Here is a 19613-nt window from a genome sequence, read left to right as displayed (position 1 = left end):
GCAGGTGTTTTTTAAAGCAAAGGTTTTAACAAGGTACTTCCACATTAGGGAAATGTATTATGTTCCCAAATGGTAAGCAATGTGTTTTTATTTATTAAAAGTTATTGATTTTCTCTGGGCCCAGTGGTACAAGCCTATAATCCTAGTGGTGCTGGAAGGTGAGGTAGGAGGATCACAAGTTCAAAGCCAGCCTCAGAAACTTAGCAAGACCCTGTTTCCAAATAAAAAATGGCAAGGTCTGGGGATGTTTCTCAGTGGTTAAGCATCTCTGAATTCAGTCCTTATATATTTAAGAAATTTTAAAAAATACAAAATACAAAAATATGCAATATATAAACACACACACATTTTCTTATTTTTAAACTGGGTGGTAACTTTTCCTACATTTCAGGGTGATTTTTTTTTAACTCAGCCATAAGGATTTTGTTTTCATCTTTTAATCTATAATTATCCAACCAAACATTTTTAATACAAAAATATAAAATAGTTATAATCCCTTGATTGATTTTTTTTCTTTTTAATCTGTGAAGTATATTTATGGTTTTTGTCAGTTTTTTCAGTTTGCTGTGACCAAAAACTTTTCTGATAAGAAAAGTTAGAGAAGGAAAAGTTTATTTAGGGTTCACAGTTTCAGAGGTCTCAATCCATGGACAGTTATCTCCATTCCTTGAGGCCTGAGATTAGGCCGAACATTATTTCAGAAGAGTGGGGTGAGGGAATGTGGCTCAGGATATCACACCAGGAAGCAGACAGTGAGCTTTCCTCACCACAGACAAAATATAAACCCCAAAGGCATGGCCCAATCCACCCAGCTCCTCCAGCCACACTACCTGCTTACAATTACCAAATTAATCCCTATGGGGAGATTAATGCACTGATTAAGACTCTCATAATGCAATCATTTCACCTCAAAACTTCCTTTAACTGTTTCACACAAAAATTTTGGGGGGAAACCTAATAGCTAAATTGTAACAGGAACTGGTTTATAATTTTTTTTTCTTCTCATAATATTAAATATATATTTAAAATGATGAAATAGTGACATATCATCAAATATTTTTGTCCAATTTCCTGGATCATTTATATGACTTATGTGATAAAGATTAATTGGATATTTGGTGGAAGAGATATCAAGCCCTTGTGATTTAATATCAATATATGCTTTCCTATAATTTTATCAGAATTTCCTATACATATATGCTAAAGAAAAATAGTTGATTTTTCCCTATTTTTGTTGTTCTGATCATTAAAAAATAATAGAATAATGATAGTGCAGTCTTTAACTCTTCCTATAGTGTGTTGACTATTATTTTTATTTTGATAGGTAATGGATTGTGTGATTCTAGATGATGGTGGGTTTCTTTTGATGGCAAATCATGATGAATATACTAACCAGGTATGTAACTCAAGAAGGAGCTACGGGGTTTCTAATGCATATTTCGGTGATCAACATTACAGAACCACTACAAACAGTGTATATAAATTTATGCATTATTTTATTCATGCCACATAAATTTTCAAGTGATTAATATAAACTATAATACACACATGCTAAATGTAGCTTTTCTTTGTTTTCTAATCACTTTTACTTTTTGTCACCAATAGTTATCATTAAAGACTTTAACATGATATGAACTTATTTTCAACTTTTAGAAATTTAAAAAGTTATTGCATATTAAATATTTATCAGTTGATAGCATCTACCTTAATATGTTACTAGTTGGACACTATTTTCTAGTTTCAAATTTACAAATTGGCATCATATAGGCTATTAGGCTCACCCAAGAAATTCTCATTTTGAATCTATGTTTCTGGTGTGCAAGCATTTTCTCTCTCTCTCTCTCTCTCTCTCTCTCTCTCTCTCTCTCTCCATATCAAAAGATATCTCTACATTGGACTATTTATTGAATAACAGTTTGTTTCTTTGTTAGAGCTCAATAGCTAATGATTGCCCCTTTAGGTGAGTCTCCCCCCAGCTCACCACAGCTCTTTTATATGATACTTATCATTTCCTAGAAGGCATTTTCTTTGTGTTTCATTGTATTTATTTAACCTATACAACAAGATGCTTTGATACATGATTATTATACAGTCAATTCAATTAACAATCTGACATAATTATCCTTTTTGGGAGGTGGGAAGAGAACCTAAAATCACATTTCCAGTATGTAACACAATATTATTAACCGCAGTCTTCGCTTGCACATTAAATCTCTAGGCCTTTTTAGCCTGTATAACTGCAACTTTGAGCCATCTGACCCACATTTCCTGGTTTCCCATGACCAATGCCATTCTACTAACCTAGGATGCATTTTACTGTGACATTGATGTGTAATAATCTGTGCCCATTTGACCCACAAATAAAATAAACTGAGTAATGAGAATACTTAATCTCATTTTGGTTCTTTTCACATTGCCACATGCAGGTTTCTCATTTGCTCTTGTTTCTAAGCCCTTGTTTTGGTTCACAATTTCTTAGTTGTATTTCTTTTCACTCTATTGATTCAGCTGTTCATGTTTGGCTTACATTTGAAACTTTGTTATTTTTTTTTATCAGATTGGACGATTTTTTGGAGAGATTGATCCAAGTTTGATGAGACACCTGGTTAATATATCAGTTTATGCTTTTAACAAATCTTACGATTATCAGTCAGTATGTGAGCCCGGTGCTGCACCAAAGCAGGGAGCAGGACATCGCTCCGCATATGTGGTCAGTATCATCCATGGGTGAATTAATTTAATGGGACATTCAAGCATAGATCAATATAATGACATTTTTATTATTTTTATAGCCATCAATAGCAGACATATTACAAATTGGCTGGTGGGCCACTGCTGCTGCCTGGTAAGTCAGATTTTTAGTTTTATTAGTAAAGAAAAAAAGTTTTAAAATAGTAAAGTATTTGATGAAATTATGAATTTTGTGACAGGTAAATTATAGTAATTTTTCATTTCCCTTAATACATACTGAAAATATTTATAAAGAGTTGTTCTTAAATGATCATAAGAAATTCACAATTAATTTCTTTACATGAAAACAATGTTATGATCAGTGAAACCTCACCTTCTCTAGAGACTTTTTCTCTGTGATTCTGAATTCAGCATAATTTTCCTTGTTTTGTACTTACTATGAAAGTTATTATTTATTTTCTTTAACATCCAAATTAGATATCTACATTGATCCAATGTGTAACATGATGACACTTTTCTACTCTTTTACTATTAATACAGAAATTGACACAGTTTTAGAGTCATCATGTTGCTGAAATGAATTCAGTTTTCTTTCCTCTGATTCATTTCTCCTACCTCCCACTCCCACCTCTGTCCTGTTACCTATGGAAAAGAGTTGTTTAAACTGTCTATGGAGACACTGTGGGAAATCTGGAAAGTCACATTTCTTGTTCTTTTTTCCTAACCAGTCAGTCTTGTGTCTAGGACTTATTATTTCCTCCTCCCTTTTTTTCTTTTTTAAAATTTTTATATTGTCACCCTACTATATTGTCTTTTCCTTATTCCATGTAGATGAATCTATACAATTCATTTGATATTGAGGTTTTTCCCGTTAAAATTAAATGATCATATCATTCTATTAAAGTGGTAAAGGATATTTTAGATAAAAAGCCTCCTTTTTCCCCCAAGAATGATATTTCTGGGTATGTTGATAATATTTGTATAGTAAGAATGTTTTCTATATCTTGTAGTGATCCAAAATACTTTATAATATTTTTTGGCTCAAGTCTACCCTGCCTTTTCTAAATGATTCTGTTCCTGATGATTCTGTACAATATTTGGATCAATTGTCTTTTATAATGAAGCTGAAATGTGCCATATGTTCTTTGTATAATTTATATACAAATTATTTCATGAATGTCACATTATATATCACAAATATATTCTTTATCACAAATAGCTCACAAGCCCAATTCTGTGGAATAAACAAGGTCCTTTTTGTTTCAACATTGTTTTAAATGACAAACAGAAAATCCTGTACATAAAAACCTGAAATACTGACATTTTCCTTGTTAGAGTTACCAGTCCTGTATGATAGTGCTGCATATTCAGCTCCTTTCACACATTTATGTCTAAAACTTGGCTTCAGACACCTCTGTCTTCATGACTTTATGATTTTTAAAAGGTTCAGTATTTTATATAATCTAAGAAATACTTATATGGGAATGCTCCAATCCTTTTTCAATGAACAAACTCTAAAATTTTCTCAAATCAATAAGAAGGAAATATGTACTTACGTGCATGTATACTTGCAAAAATACTCATATTTTATTATAAAATTTATAGTAATTATTCATTTTAAAAATCCAGGTCTATTCTCCAGCAGTTTCTCTTGAGTTTGACTTTCCCACGGCTCCTGGAGGCAGGTATGTAAATGGTCAGATATTAACAACTATCAAAATTTCTTTTTAGATGTGCTGAGTTCAGTAAGTTCAAAGAGAAAATGTTTGTGGGAAAAAGATCATCCATTTGACATTTTGGCAGATTGAAGTTTTCATCAACAATTCCCTAGTTCACATTGGCCTCTATTTGGCAATATATTTATTTTATGGATACTTATTGGGTACCTTTTACAGGCTGTGAGGATAAAACAGGTCAATTGAAGCTTGTAGCCTTCCATATTAATTTTGCCCTGTGAGAAATGACTCTGGGGACTGACTAGTGTCCCCTCATGGTGGTTATCTTTTTTATTTTTTTAAATATTTTTATTAGAGTTTTATTGTTTTACATAGTAGTTGGGTTCATCCTGACAAATATGATCTTTGTTTTGATTCCCACAGTTGAGATGGAGGATGACGACTTTACCACCTCCCTATCAAAGCAGAGCTGCATAACAGAACAAACACAGTATTTCTTTGATAATGACAGTAAATCATTCAGTGGTGTATTGGACTGTGGAAACTGTTCCAGGTATTTTGTTCCTTGATTTCACTAAGAAATTGCATTCACTTTCATAATCATTACAAAAAAGAATGGACTGTCATTGGAGTTAAACATGTCATTGTTTTAAACTGAAATGTCAGTTGTTATAAGCTTCAAAATTTATAAATTTTAAAATTCTAAATATTACAAATTGTAATTACATGATTAGGATAATTGGTTTTATTGTAGGCAGAACAGAAAATTTTAAATTTCATTTTTAAAAATCCATATTTAAAAATCTTCTAACATAGAGAAAGTTAAAGAATTATATTAACTCTAATATAACTTAAATTATATCAGTAGTTATAAGCCAAACATGTTTTTTTTTTTTTTTTCACATAAGGTAACTAAACAGGTTTTCAAAATCACAGTCTGGGGTTTTTCTTTGCTTTGTTTTTACCTCTGGTTATCTCTGACATGAAGAATTGAATATTATCTTTGACTTGAAACTGAAGGAAATAGAGATAAAATATCATTTCATAAGGTCATGGTTAATGTTAGTATTTATAAAATATCTTTAAAATATTTTGGAAGAGATGGAAAATGTAAATGGTTATAATGGGAAAGAGAAGAAGGCGAGAGGAAGACTTTAGAAGGTTTGGGGGGAAAGTGATAATCCATGCCACAGGATTCCTGAGAAGCCAGCAGCAAGTCACAGCTTTCATAGCACAGAGTTGGGACACTTTACTTTTAGAGACAGAATGCAAATTACTACAGAAGAAATGTTAACAGAGGGTAGAGGAAATATGAGGAGGCAAGGTAATCTGAGATCATGTAAGGGCTGAAATAGTTGCTAGGGGATTTGGAAAGGCAGTCCTTAACAGTTGAAGTGTTTTTTTTTTTTTCTTTTAAAGAAGGGGTTATCATGAATTTTAATAAACATGGTTAGTGCGTTTTATGACTTAATTTTGAAAACAACTATGTCCAAGAAGGAGGTAGAAGGTATGAATAGGAGAGGAATAGGGAGAAGTCAAACATGAAATCAAAAAAGCAGATCAACTTGTTTGGAGCACTGTAAGCCATTAACTGCAAGGAAATGGACTTGTAGCAAATGACAGGAAGACATCGGAGTTTAGGGTCCTTGGACCTGTCATTAACTGAGGTCCAATAATAATGCATACCTCACAAACTAAGTTAATCCATAAGGTGTATATAAATATATATATTTATTCAAGACATTTGAGTCATGGTTTTATTTGATTTGCTTTATGTTTGTGTTCCAAATTCAATGGAAAAAAGTAGTGAAATTCCATTTCTAGGGAAAAATATGTAATCATAATAAAATTTCTTTAGTGGTATTTTGCATTTTTACTTTGGTTGCACAGGAGAACAGATGCACCTTAGGGTATGGCTAAAATAGGATGGAATTTAAAGCTCTTGATTCTGTCTTTGTATTGTCCAATGCAGGAGTTACCAGCCACAAGTGGCTATTTAAATTTCCATTAAAGTGAAATAAAATTAATTGAAGTAGTGTGCCTCAGTCACACATGTCACATTTCAAGTGCTTCATAGTTTCTTGACTAAAGTATTCCCTATTGAACAGAGTAGAAAACATTTCCATCTTCACAGAAAGTTTGATGAGCATTATTAATCTAGTCTTTATTCTGCCCTTAGCTTGGGTAAGATGTTGAGTCACTTTTGTGCTCCTCATTTTCTTACCTATAAAATATGGCATTTTTGGCATACTTTTAAAGGCCTTTAAACATAACAAATTAAACTTTTTCCCCTAAGTGTCAACAAAAATTAGTACATATTTTGCAATGAAGTCTAACACTTTAAAATTGCCATAGTTATTTACCATTCATTTGCGAGAGGTAACATGTCCATGTTCATAAATAAGAGTGTGGTCATCTCTCTTTTCTAAAATCATACTCATTCTGTTGTACTAATTTGTTAATAGTGATATTTTGTGTTTCAAAGTCATATTTGCTTCTCGTTTTAATATGTGACAATTTGGGGAAACTTCCATTCTTTCCCCAAAAGCTACTTTTCATTTTATGTGTTACTTTAACATTTGTTTTTCAGAATCTTTCATGTAGAAAAGCTTATGAACACCAACTTAATATTCATAATGGTGGAGAGCAAAGGCACATGTCCTTGTGACACACGGCTGCTTATACAAGCTGAGCAGACTTGTATCCTTTGATGTCAGATGTTCAGAACACAAAACAATCTTAAAGATTTTATCCTTATCATGTTGTTTATGATCATTAGAGTACTATGATCCCCCACAAGGGAAGAATGGTTCCCTTACCCAAAATGTGGTTTAAATGTACAAACTGATTACGCTGTTCACACACCATTAAAATCCCCAAGTTATCAGGTTGATTGTGTTGGATGAGAGTGATGGCATAGATATCTCTTGCTTGCTTGTGGGAATAAACACATTTCATTGTACTTTTTTAATTGTGTGGGAAAAAAAATGTCCTTAACAAGTCTCTTTAGCGGATGGTCCAGACCCCTGTGATATGGTTAAACGACCCAGATACCGGAAAGGGCCTGAGGTCTGCTTCGATGACAATGTTCTGGTAAGACAATGCTTTCACTGGATTAACACATTATAACTTAATGGTCATTGTCCACAAGAACTTAAGGAGATAAGCTGCAATTTAAACTCAAGCACATGTCCTATTCATAGTTTTTCTCATTAGCATGATGTATTTGCTAGTTCAGATTTTTCATTTCAGTAGTTTCCATGGTTAGCATAAACTTAATGGTTGCTTCTTCTTTCTGTCTTTCCCACAGAAATTGTACTTTCAAACACAACTCCAGTCAATTTACTAATAATTAAAGGTCACAAATTTGATGATTTTAAAAACTTTCTGATAAATAAGAACTTATAGTGACTGTTACTTATGTTGTATGTATTGCCTACCTTCATTTATATTTAAACCCTGAAAATACAAAAGTTATTTTGATTATGATATTTATGTTAGTCTGTGTTTAGTCTTCACTCAGTCTGTTTTAGAACTTATATAGCTAATGTCCTGCTTTGTTTTACATAGTTTCTGATTCTATCAGATATTAGATTTGTATTATTTCTCTAGATTGTATTAATGTTTTTCTCTATTATTTGAAATATAACAGGTCAGTTATACAGGATTAGTTTGATGAAATACTGCAAAGCATCTTTAATATATGTTATTTAAAGATGATCATCACTATTTTTGCTATAATTCAAGTGTCTTTCTCTAATAAATACTATTCTTACTATGTACATAATAAACTTTAAAAATATACTTTAAAAACTATTATTATTTAAAAATTATTATTATTATTATTATTATTATTATTATTATTATCATAATTAAACCTAGGGGCACTTTAACATTGAGATGCATCCCCAGACCTTTTTATTTTGAGACAGGTTCTTGTTCGAATGCTGAGGTTGGCCTCAAACTTATGCTCCTTCTGCCTCAGGCTCCCAAGTCATTGGGATTACAGACATATGCCACTGCATCCAGCTAAAATTATTTTAATTATTAGAAATCTCAAAAGCCAGATAAAAATCTCTCTCCACTTATTTTAATGATTTTAAGTATAATATTTTACAATTCTGATTTTCTATTATATCTGTGTAGTGAGTGGCTTGCTCACACCAATGAGCATGTACATATGGGGCATGAATTCTAATAGCATGTCAGAACAGCCCTTGATGAATGTTTATTTTTATAATATTTATTTATTTAGAATAGGTTTAGCTACTCAGGTGTATACATAGCCACATTTGTTCCACAGAGGATAAGGCATTTTCACAGACACATTCTAGCTAACTATGTAATATTAATTAAAAATGGGGCAAAGAAAATAAACTTAGTGGTAGAGAATAGGATTAAAAATGCAAGAGCTGTTAACCAGTAAATCCCAGATATCTCTGTGATGAGTTCTGACTATTCATCTTGATAGTGAAAATGATTCAGAATTATAACTGAGTCGTTTTTCAGTTTTACCCTGTAAGAAATAAAATCCAGACATGAAGACTTCTGTTACTCTGTCTACTACACCTTCAGGATTCTTGCTTACATACAATCTTTCTTCAAAGAAAGATTTTTGTGAGCCCAAGGACAGTGTCACTCCTTAGGGAAACTTCACTCATCAATTATTTGTGACCAACCTTCAACAGTGCAAAGACAGTTTACTTAGATGAACTTTAAAAATGGTATACAAAACCTATGCCCTAAAACAATTTCCTTCTAAGGGCTGTATATTTTGACCAACAAATTAAAAATATTTGACTCAGACAAAAATTTCCATCCATTCAAGTTCCCATAAATTGTATATTGGGTTGTGTGTGAAAGTACAGCTCTTGCTCAGTAGCTTGGTGTGCTAATAATATGTTTCTTTAGCAGTGGAGTATTTTGGTAATGCTTATTTGCAATGGTCACTGTGAATCTGCTCTGGATGGAGGCTCACATTAACTGCTAATTGCCAGCAAATTGCATGAAATCTCATCTTGTATGTCTTCTTTTCTGTGTTTTCTTTCCTTTCCCTGTACTTGCTACTTTGCCCGTTATTAATAGGATCAACTTATATGCACAACGAGTCGTGCCTGTACCATGATGTCAGCTCCTATCTTCATTTTACTGCAAGTTTTCATGTGGTGTGGATGGTCAGTCACTTTCTCTAATTTTTATTTCTTTTTGTTTTTCACTTGAAATTTTAGAAAATAACCCACATTCCTAAATCCTCAATAATGTCCTGAAGCAAGGTTATTAAAATTCTAATACTAATATTATTTTGTAAATTGCGGATTTCTAATGGTACCTAAGTTTCTCATCCTAAACAGAACATAACAAAGTCCTATATTTATTTTAAAATCATTTTCTCATAACATGTTTGTGTAAAGATTGTCACTGCTTACAAAAATGTATATAGCCTTTATGATAGCACACTTTTACTAAAGAGAAATACCTAACAGCAGCTAATTTATATTTTTAAATGCTAGCATGAAATTAATTCTGATTTTCTTATCAACTGGTCTAGTTTAATTAACTTAGAGTTTTATTCCCCAAATATTGATATTCTTATTGAAATAAGTGTTTCTAATTTCTAAGTTTATTTAATTAAATATTTCTTCTATTAAACCAAAATTATAATTTTTACTAATATTTAGAGTACTTTCTGAATTATGTAAGCAATGCAGATAAGTAGGTGTTTGGGAGATGCATTTGTGTTCAGAGTTCTATTTATTGTTACATGGTTTCATTTCTGATGCTCTGGAATAATCATGATTGTGCTACTAGAGCAACTTCTGTTGTAGTCTTTCTTCATCAGTCTCTAGGTATTCATTGATTAGGAAACCACTAGATGGAGATATGGCCATTACTAAGAATGCAATGAGCTCCTGGGGGTTGGGAGACTACAGGAGTAGAAGGATTCTCAGAAAATAGCCTGATTTGTTTTGGGATAACAAGATAATCCTTATCATGAAAAAAATATTCCAAGTCAAAGGTATTTTAGCCAGTTTTATTAATTAAGGTAAAAGGCCCAAATTAAATAATCCCTCTTCATAACACTATCTTGATATATAGGCAGCTATTTGAAATATAACTTTATCAAATCCCTTATGAAGTACTCAGTTACATAAGATGGACAAAAACATCAATAATTGTTATCAGCCACCTGCCTGCATAAGAAATAAGTAAATGATGGAAGAAGGAATTCTATGCAATTTGCTCAAACTGGGGAGAAACAGATTGTCTCTGTCAGGGTCACACAGAAAGTTACAATTTATAGAAATGAAAGTGAGTTGATATACACATGTAGATTTAGTCTGTGCTACACTGGCTCAGGAGAGGCTTGATCTCCATCCTCAGTTTTCTTGACCTCCCTAGGAAGGGAGAACTAGGCCCAGCCCCTCAGCCTCCACTCCCAGTATGATGAAGTTGTTTTCAATTTGAGAAGGGCCCCCAACTTCATAGGGAGCCTGCTTCAAAATCATGCAGTACACTCGCATGCACTTGTCCAAATATACGTATTTGTTAATTTTATGTGTTATAATATAGCAGTAATACTAAGGAGGTAATACCCAAGATATTCATAGAATTCGTCACTGGATAGTGAGAGCATTAATTTTACTCACCTTTTCTATAGTGAGAGCAAAATACATCGACTTTTTTCTATGTAAATTTCATAACCAGAACAACAACAAAAAAAGGTTAAGAAAATTGAGTTTCCTTTGCTTAGCAAACAAAGTATTTGAGCTGTGGTTGGTTTCCTGAGATACCTGCCTTCCAAGACAGAATACTTATTCTACAGTTATATAGTCAAAGGTATATAACAGCACAAGGTAAACACATGCCAGTTGGGTATAGATAGACTCTCTTTGAAACATTTAAAGGAAACGTTCTTGTATCCTGTATAGTCCAAAAAGGATATGGATTGTGGGTGTACAATTATGAACCTCCACACTGTGAGGAGTTCCTTAAAACACAAGTGTTCAAATGAGATCTTTTGGCAGTGGTTTCATGAAGATTTCAGTGGTGAACAACAATAGCAAGTAAATAAAGATCAAGATGTTAATTAAAGCAGAAAATAAGCCAGTAATTTCTCCATTCAGAAACCTTTATTTTATGTAAACCTACTTTATAAAAGGATGCTATGGATACATAAATATTGAACATGCATAAAAATATCTATATGTTTATTAATCTTTCTACATTTAAAGAGTTTAACACATTCTACCTATCACATGGATTTATGTAGTTGGGTGATAAAATACTATATATAAAGACAGCTTATGTGTTATGGGCATTATTGCTATCAAAGGATTTAATGTATAGTATCTATCTACCTTAAAATTTTTAACATATATTTTCTTTGGAGCTTAGGGTGACTTTAGTACAGACTTACCTGAACTCAATAATTAGTCTTTAATTCAGAAAAGAGCAAAACGTCCTTAGCCAAATGTCTGAAACACTTTATTTAAATAGATTAAAATTCTATTATTTGTGCAATTAGTTGTTCCAGGTTCTAGTTGTGGAAAGAAAGACATGGAAAGATTTAGTTTTAACAACAGCACATTGAAGAGATTTTTAGAGTTATGTTTCTTTCAACAAGTTATGGAGAAGGAAAAGAAACAAAGAATTCTCAGGTGACATATTATTAAGTCTTTTGAGAGAAGTCCCATATAAGAAGTCTAGTAAAAAATAGTCTTATATTAAACACACACACACACACACACACACACACTGTGTATGTGTGTGTACTGCATCTTTTTCTATTTTAATGTTAAACTGAAATAAGGTACCAAGCTATTATTTTCTACTGAAATGATTTTTAAAATGATACTGATTAATCTGGTCAGGTGTCAGTGGAATTTTAGCCTCTACAAGACAGAAAACACTGTTTCCTCCCACAATGTGTTCATTTGTGATTTAAAATGGTTAAAAAATGTATCTCATAATTTACTTCCACGTCGTAATTTCTGTTCTTATTGCATGTGATTGCAGCATGTAAAACATGATCAGGAAATTAAGGGGTCAGATTTTTTCAGTGTGAATCGACATACAGTCTACAGGGACTCCAAATAATTTATCTAACCTACCACCTCTGAAATTGGTAGACATCTCATCATCACATGGAGGAAATGGTGGGTGCGGGGAGATATATATATATATGTGTGTGTGTGTGTGTGTACACACACGCAATGAAGTAGGAGCCAGAGAGCAAAATACATTTCTAGAATATAAAGATATGTTTTATATTCATAAGAATTTCCTCAACCAAGTACATCTTTTACATGAAAATGAGTTGTATGTATACAACAGTTTTTAATACTTTGTCAGAACTGCAGAATACTCCTGGCTGAGTGACAGTTAGGTCTTCTTTTGAGTATTACTTTATGTCTGTGGCCTTATTAACCAGTCAGCATGTGTACTGCTTCATTGAGTGCCTACTATTATTTATCAAATGCTGCACACCTACTGTGTATCATGCCACTCCTGTATGTGTGAGATACTTAGGGGAGATATATACCTCCACTCATGTACACATACAATTTTTTTTTTAAATCTAAAATTTGAATGTAACAAGTACCCTGTTTTTTATGTGGTTACCCTAACCTATAGGGAACAGTACCCGAACGAAAAACAGAGCAGTGCAAAGGCACTGAGATAGTACATGCTTAGCCCATTGCAGAGTATGATAGTGTTTTAGGAACAGAGTTGGAGCTGAGGAAAGGAGAAGAATGTGGGAAGATGAAGGGGCAGCCAGGCTCCAGACCACATAAGACATTGTAGGCCTTGGTAAGGAATTTGGATTTTGTTTTGAAAGTGATGAGAAATTTTAAACAAGATATGAAAGGATTTGATTTATGGTTTTAAGAAGAATGCTTTTTGGAGAAGGGATTGTAAAAAGGCAGAGTAGAGGCAAGGAGACAAGTATGGCAACTTCTGCAGAAGCACGGTAGTGACTAGAACTTGAGATGGTCAGAGGAAAGACAGTGGGTATGTATTTTGAAGTGAGAACTTAGTTGTTATGCTGATGGATACATTTGAGAAAAAGAGGAATCTCAGATGACTAGGAATCTTTAGCCTGATCTGTTTTGGGCAGCTTTTTCACTGCTGTGACTAAAAGAAATGACCAGAACAATTTTAGGCAAGGAAAATTTTATCTAGCGGCTCACGGTTTGAGAAGTCTCGGTCCATAGATATCCAACTTCATTCCTCAGGGCTCAAGATGAGCATAAGCCAAAGACATGTGAGAAAACATGTCCAGAAAGGAATATTATGTACAGTCCTCATGCTGTCTAGCTTTCAAGAGCATTGGACAAAGAATTATTTTATGCTTCTACTTAGATTGGGAGATACTTTTGAAAGTTAAAGTTTTCCTTTATAAATTCTTTTCTCTCAGCCTTCTTTTTAACAAACTAATAAAGAGAAAAGAGTTGTACTCTTCAGACACGATTCAAGAAAGAAATTCTATTTATTTACCAAGTGGCAGGCACTTTGTTTATTCTGGTAAACCAAAACAACAACAAAGTTCTTAATTTTTGAAAGCTTAGAATCTTTGTAAAAATCTTAAGGGAAGAACAAAAGAAAATGTTTTGGTTCATTCTTTTATATAACCTATCATTTTGAACCTTCAATTAGTGAATTCTTAAAAGATGTTTATGACAATGATTACATATGAGTTTTTTTTCAAAGAAGTTCACTACATTTAAAGGATGTGGTAAATGTGCAGATTCTAGAACCCAGGAATAAAAGGTAAAGAAGTTCATTTTCCTAGGGAACCAAGTAAGCCACCACTATACTGTGGAGAATCTAAATAGATATAGTCATTGCTAATATTTCATGGTTCTCCAAACAAAACAACCTCTCTTTCTAGCTTATCTTTTCCGGATGTATATTTTCAGAATGTCCTTTCATTATTTGTGGTTCAAATACATTATTTTTCATTTTACTTTAATGCTTGATGAAGGTCCATGTATAACATAGCTACCATATGTTCCCCTTAGAAATTGGATAAGAGAAATATGGTAAATGGATTTTTTTTTTTAATTTACTTACTTTTCCTTATAGTGCTCAGTTACTAGGATCATTATTCTTGGGAATGATAGAACATTATCAAATTTTATTTTTATTTCTTGCCTTCTTAAATATATAGGACTTTTGGTACCATGACACAATATTTTTTATTTAAAAATGGGTATGTTTCTGAAAACAGCATTATTATTTTCTTTTACAATCATCAGAATGTACAACTAAAAATTTAAAGCATTTGTCAAATGGTTCTAGGGAAATTGCTTTACTCAACATTGCTGAACAATAAAATCTAGGTGAATGTTATTTATATGGATCCCATTTAGAGCAATTTTACAAGGTGAGTTCAAAGTGAACTACATATGGGTTACTCTGAAAGATGCCCTCCTAAATGTTTTTCAAGATTTTATTTTTTCCTTTCTTTCCAACAGGAGGACTATACCGACTGTGGAGGAGTTTCTGGATTAAATCCCTCCCTGTGGTCTATCTTTGGACTCCAGTTCCTACTACTTTGGCTGGTATCTGGCAGCAGACACTACCTATTGTGACCTAAAACCAAAATCGTCATAAGTCCAGTCCAGACCCTGCCAACACATGAGCCCTCAATTACATTAAAATAGGGTCAACTGTCCAATCAGCAGAACATTAGCTGGGCCTGTACCATGCGTAACTCTAAGGCACAGATTCATAAGACACCCACTGGCTGCATGTCAGGGTGTCAGACTCTTAAATTTGTGTGAATGCTGCATCATCTATGTATAACATCAAAGCAAAATTCTATATGTGCTCTATTGGACAATTTGGGAGTCTGTTGTTGCTTTGTTGGTGATTACATGTAAAAGGGCTCCCCATGCAATTGTTTATGAATCATAAGAAATGTCTTGATTTTGACCTGGAATTTCAACTTGCTGCAATTTTACCAAGAAAGTCACTAGGGGTGGCGGGGAGTTATGTTTGCCTTCACTTATTCTTCTGTTCAGAATTCCTGCTTTGAGTAGTTAGTGAAGGAGGGCAGGAAAGAAAGTAGTAACATTGATCTAAACTGTTGAAATATAAAAAAATGACTAATTTTCTGCCAAAAATTAGCCATGAATAAAATGCCTTATGAAGAATGACTTCTCTGCCAAAAATAAAACACAATTTAAGACCAATTAAATTTTGGTGAGGTAATGAATTGATGGTTTGACAATGTTAACTGAGAAACTATTAAACTAAAGGTGCTTGTGGGTGAAATTTGAACACGTGACTTATTTCCTCATAAATGTAAGCCCTTAAATGCTTTGACGTAATGTCCTTTTGTTCACAGTACAGTTATGTAGTGCTAGCCAGATATTTAAAAATGCTCTAAGAAAAGCTTGTTGCGGGGAGGGGAATGTTTTTCTTGTGACAAATGAACTTGGGTCACCAAGGGTATTTTGCATGATGCTGCTACTATTTTAACTTTTTGGTTTTTCTCTTACTGTAGAGTGTAGTCCATTGAAAAGTTAACTGAGTGACATTATTGTCATGTAAGAATCTGAACCTTGCGGTGTAAATGCACTTAAGTCATCTTTAAAAACGTTGTTAAACTACTCTGAATATACTGTGCAATGTAAATGCTGAATGACTGGGTCAGGTAAACGGTGAAATGAGAAATAATGGATTTTATACAGATTCGTGCTTTTGCCTGAAAACCTATGTACAGATATTTTAAGTACATAAATCAGATTTAACACATTTATTTTTTGAAAAGTACATATATGTTCTCAATGAAGATTCATCCTAGGTTTCCTCTTTGTTCATTTCAATAGTAGCATGTACAATCCGAAAATTGCTGCTGCTGCTGATTCTGTCCCTCCATTTTAAATGATATGATCATTTAACTAATAGTTCCATGGAATTTGGTGAGGGTTTTACAAATAATCTGAACAAACAGGAAACCTCGAATCTATATGTATGCACATGAACACTTGATTGTGAATAAAATTTGTTTTTATACAGCCTCATTGGTGAAAATGGTTAGTGTAGTAAATTGGATATTTCATTGTAGATTAATATTGTAGCAAAATATTATTTATGCTTTTAAATTATTTTCAGGAATAAACAGTATTTGAAGAAAGGATAAAAACAATGAATGTGTAATTCTAGGAATAGTGAATAATTTTATTGAAGGCTGAAAGTATAAAGATATTTTTTATGGTAAAATGCATTTGTTTTCCAAACATGCCAAATATTGGTGTGTGTATATGCTGGAAATTTTCTTATATATCATTTTAATGTCACAGTTATTTACATTATCCAGCATGCTTTAATATGTTCCACATATCAAAGATATAACCAATTCTTTAGCAATGTTTAAAAGATATATTTGTTTTTAGCTTTGCATACATTTGTAATTCCCTTCTACCACTACTATATCTTAAGTACCACTTGTGTATATTTCCTTATTTAAGTTTTTTTTTAATTTAAAATAGGGGGAGGGGGAATGGAATCACTTTGCCAACTATTGTTCTAAGAATTGACATCAGTTACCATTTCTAACACATTGTCGTGATTTTGTAGTCCATTCATAACTAGTATTGACATTTTAGAAAACACCAAAGTGATTAATAATGATATGTTTAAATCATGTTGTTTGTTAATGAAATATTTAAAATATTTAAAACTTATTAACTTTTGCTAGACCATTTTAAATCATGAAAGTGTTGGAAAGGGAATATCAAAATATAATGTTAGATTGTGTATATAAATAACGCACATTAAAACAATTTAATTGCTTCCAGCATACAACAAAACTACCTTAAAATTATTTTCAAAGTCTGTTAAATATATCTTCATAGCTAATGTCATTTATATAGTATGTTTTCATCAACTGCATTATTTTGTATTAATCATAATTAAACTTGGCATCTAGTGGCAGGGCCCTATTTGATTATAAAACTATGACGTGACAACCACACACATGGTAACAAATTGGGTAAGAACATGTTCTCTGATTAAAGATTGTCTTAATGACATAGTAGTCTTCATGCTTTTAGCATGTTTTTGTTGTTGTTGTTGTTGTTTGTTGTTCAAAGACAGTAACACTCATCCCATTAAATTATTATGTTAAATTTTTTATTTTTCTGTGAATTATGTCAATAAGAACTTCAATTTTAGTCTGGTATTAGTATTGACTTCCAAAGACTGAAAAGTACAAGAGATAAATAAAAGGCTTTTTAAAGTTTTTTTTTTTTTAACTTATTTAATTTTTACTATACTCACGTAGTTTAATGCAGTTTGTCACTAAAAGTCAGAAAAAGTCTTGCATTGGTGTTTTATAACAAGAATTTTGCATTTCTGGTTTCTTTATCTTTTCTTCATTTGAACAACCAGCATTACTGCCAAACACCAGTCGTGGTCCATATTTGTAACAGGTTTTTAACATGACATAGTTAGCAAGTTTGATTGAAAAGATATTTAGGTCCTGGGCCTATAAGATTTTAGTATGATCTTTTTTCATGTTTCTAATGTGTGAGGCATTCTTGCTTAACTTCGAGAAAAATAAAACAAAACAGTGTTGCTGCCATTTGTAAGTTTTCCTATTTATAATATTCTTTTATTAACCTTCAAACTGGCCTTATGGGGTTCAAATAGGCAGTATCCCTTTTAAGTGACCTTTGCAACCCAAGTGTTACTTGCTTATTTGATGCTCTCTTGTATTTTACATCTCATTTAAATCTTTGTCTTGCCTTCACCAAAGCTAAAATTCTGTGTCTTGATTTAAAACTTGTAAGCTATTCTATTGATCATATTAGTTGATATTAAAATCTCTAAAGGTATAGCATCTGACCTAGGGAGACAAAATGGATTTTGTGACTTTTTCACTTGCCCAAATTCCAACTGTTTTATTATTATCTGGAAATTCTGTTGTTTTCCATAGTTAACATTTCCAATGTTAATATTGTTAATATCCAGTGTACATTTCTGTAAAGAGCAAATCCAAAGTATCAAGTATTAAAAAATTCCAGAACTTTGAAGAATTACACTGTCCTTACCAATGGTTACATCTGTCGTTTAAGTTCACATAAAAGAAATTATCTCAAATTCCACCGAGACTAATGGGATACTGTCTTGTATAGATGCCAATCGAGTTTACAGTATGACCTGGCAAAATTATCTTTCTTGTTGTGTTGTATGATTGTTGGATCATGCTTTTAGGGAAACTTTTAATGAAATGCCCAGTGTGCATCCATGCAAAAGACCAAGTGGCTTTTGTGAACAATAGCTCTTTTCTCCCCTTTATTATGTTCTCTTGACACTTTTGTGGAAATTAACTAGCCTGATAAAAACATTTTGTAAAAATTTGTATAATACTGTTATAAAAATATTTATAATCCCAGAAAATGTTGTGTTAAATCTTGTGCAAAAACAGTATATTCAGAATAAAAGTTTATCATTTAAAGTCACCACACAGCTTGGATTATTTGCTTTAAAAAAATAAGATTCAGTTGAAAAAGACAGAGACCTCTCTCATAAATGTATTTTAGGGACGCAGGTGTTCTGGTGATAAGGATTCTGGATTTTGGAAATAAAATTTAGGATTATGAAAGTGTTTTTTACAGTTAAAAGCATACTTGTAACATTTTTACATAATTCTAAACTTTCTCACCTGTGCCTTCTCCAGGAAGGTGACTTAGGAACTTAGTAAATCAGATTTTGGACTACTATTGTGAAAAACATTTCCTAGGCAAAAATAATATTTCATTTCTCAAAGACTTTGGGGAAAATAGTTTGAAAGAAATTAGAATAGCTGAAATATGCATATCTTTTATACACTTAACATCTAAATATTTCTAGCAACTTTATAGTAAAAACAGCTGAGGCAACGGAGTGTAACATAAGAAGTTTTATAAAGAAGCCGAGTAAGGTTCCTTTTACATTTACAACAGATCCTTCTTCCTCATGCTCACCTAATAAAGTCATGGGCCTGACATCGTGTGTAATCCAGTATAACGTAAGCCTACCTGGCTTTTTCTTTCTGGCGAATCCCACAAAACAGAACAAAATAACTAGGTCCTAGTGTGTGTGTGTGTGTGTGTGTGTGTGTGTGTGTGTGTGTGTGTGTGTTTGTGTATGTGTGTTTCCTAGGGCCTCGTATATGCTGGGGCAAGCCCTATTCCCACAGCCATTGGCCCCATATCTTATAAAGGCATTTTAAAAGAAAAAAAATACTTAAAA

At 32.5% G+C, this 19613-nt stretch overlaps 1 protein-coding gene across 9 annotated transcripts in view; it reads left to right on the top strand.

Moving 5' to 3' along the window:
- Window positions 1-18841, top strand: part of Cacna2d1 (calcium voltage-gated channel auxiliary subunit alpha2delta 1) — a 444702-nt gene extending 425861 nt beyond the window's left edge. For 8 of the 9 annotated variants that reach the window (XM_048786232.1, XM_048786240.1, XM_048786238.1 and 5 more), the window contains 8 exons: window positions 1325-1396; window positions 2558-2710; window positions 2793-2845; window positions 4321-4376; window positions 4791-4920; window positions 6958-7067; window positions 7378-7460; window positions 14846-18841. In XM_048786232.1, the coding sequence (XP_048642189.1) occupies window positions 1325-1396; window positions 2558-2710; window positions 2793-2845; window positions 4321-4376; window positions 4791-4920; window positions 6958-7067; window positions 7378-7460; window positions 14846-14962 (774 nt within the window). In that variant the 3' untranslated portion in view covers window positions 14963-18841. Of the gene's footprint in view, window positions 1-1324; window positions 1397-2557; window positions 2711-2792; window positions 2846-4320; window positions 4377-4790; window positions 4921-6957; window positions 7068-7377; window positions 7461-14078; window positions 14139-14845 lie in introns of all 9 variants that reach the window. The other variant, XM_048786236.1, reaches the window with a different exon arrangement.
- Window positions 18842-19613: the final 772 nt, after the last annotated feature.

This window comes from Marmota marmota, unplaced genomic scaffold (assembly GCF_001458135.2).
Source record: "Marmota marmota marmota unplaced genomic scaffold, marMar, whole genome shotgun sequence".
In the NCBI taxonomy this organism is placed as follows: domain Eukaryota; kingdom Metazoa; phylum Chordata; class Mammalia; order Rodentia; family Sciuridae; genus Marmota; species Marmota marmota.
The sequence above is the reverse complement of the archived record's forward strand: the minus strand, read 5'-3'. Positions and strand labels throughout refer to the sequence as shown.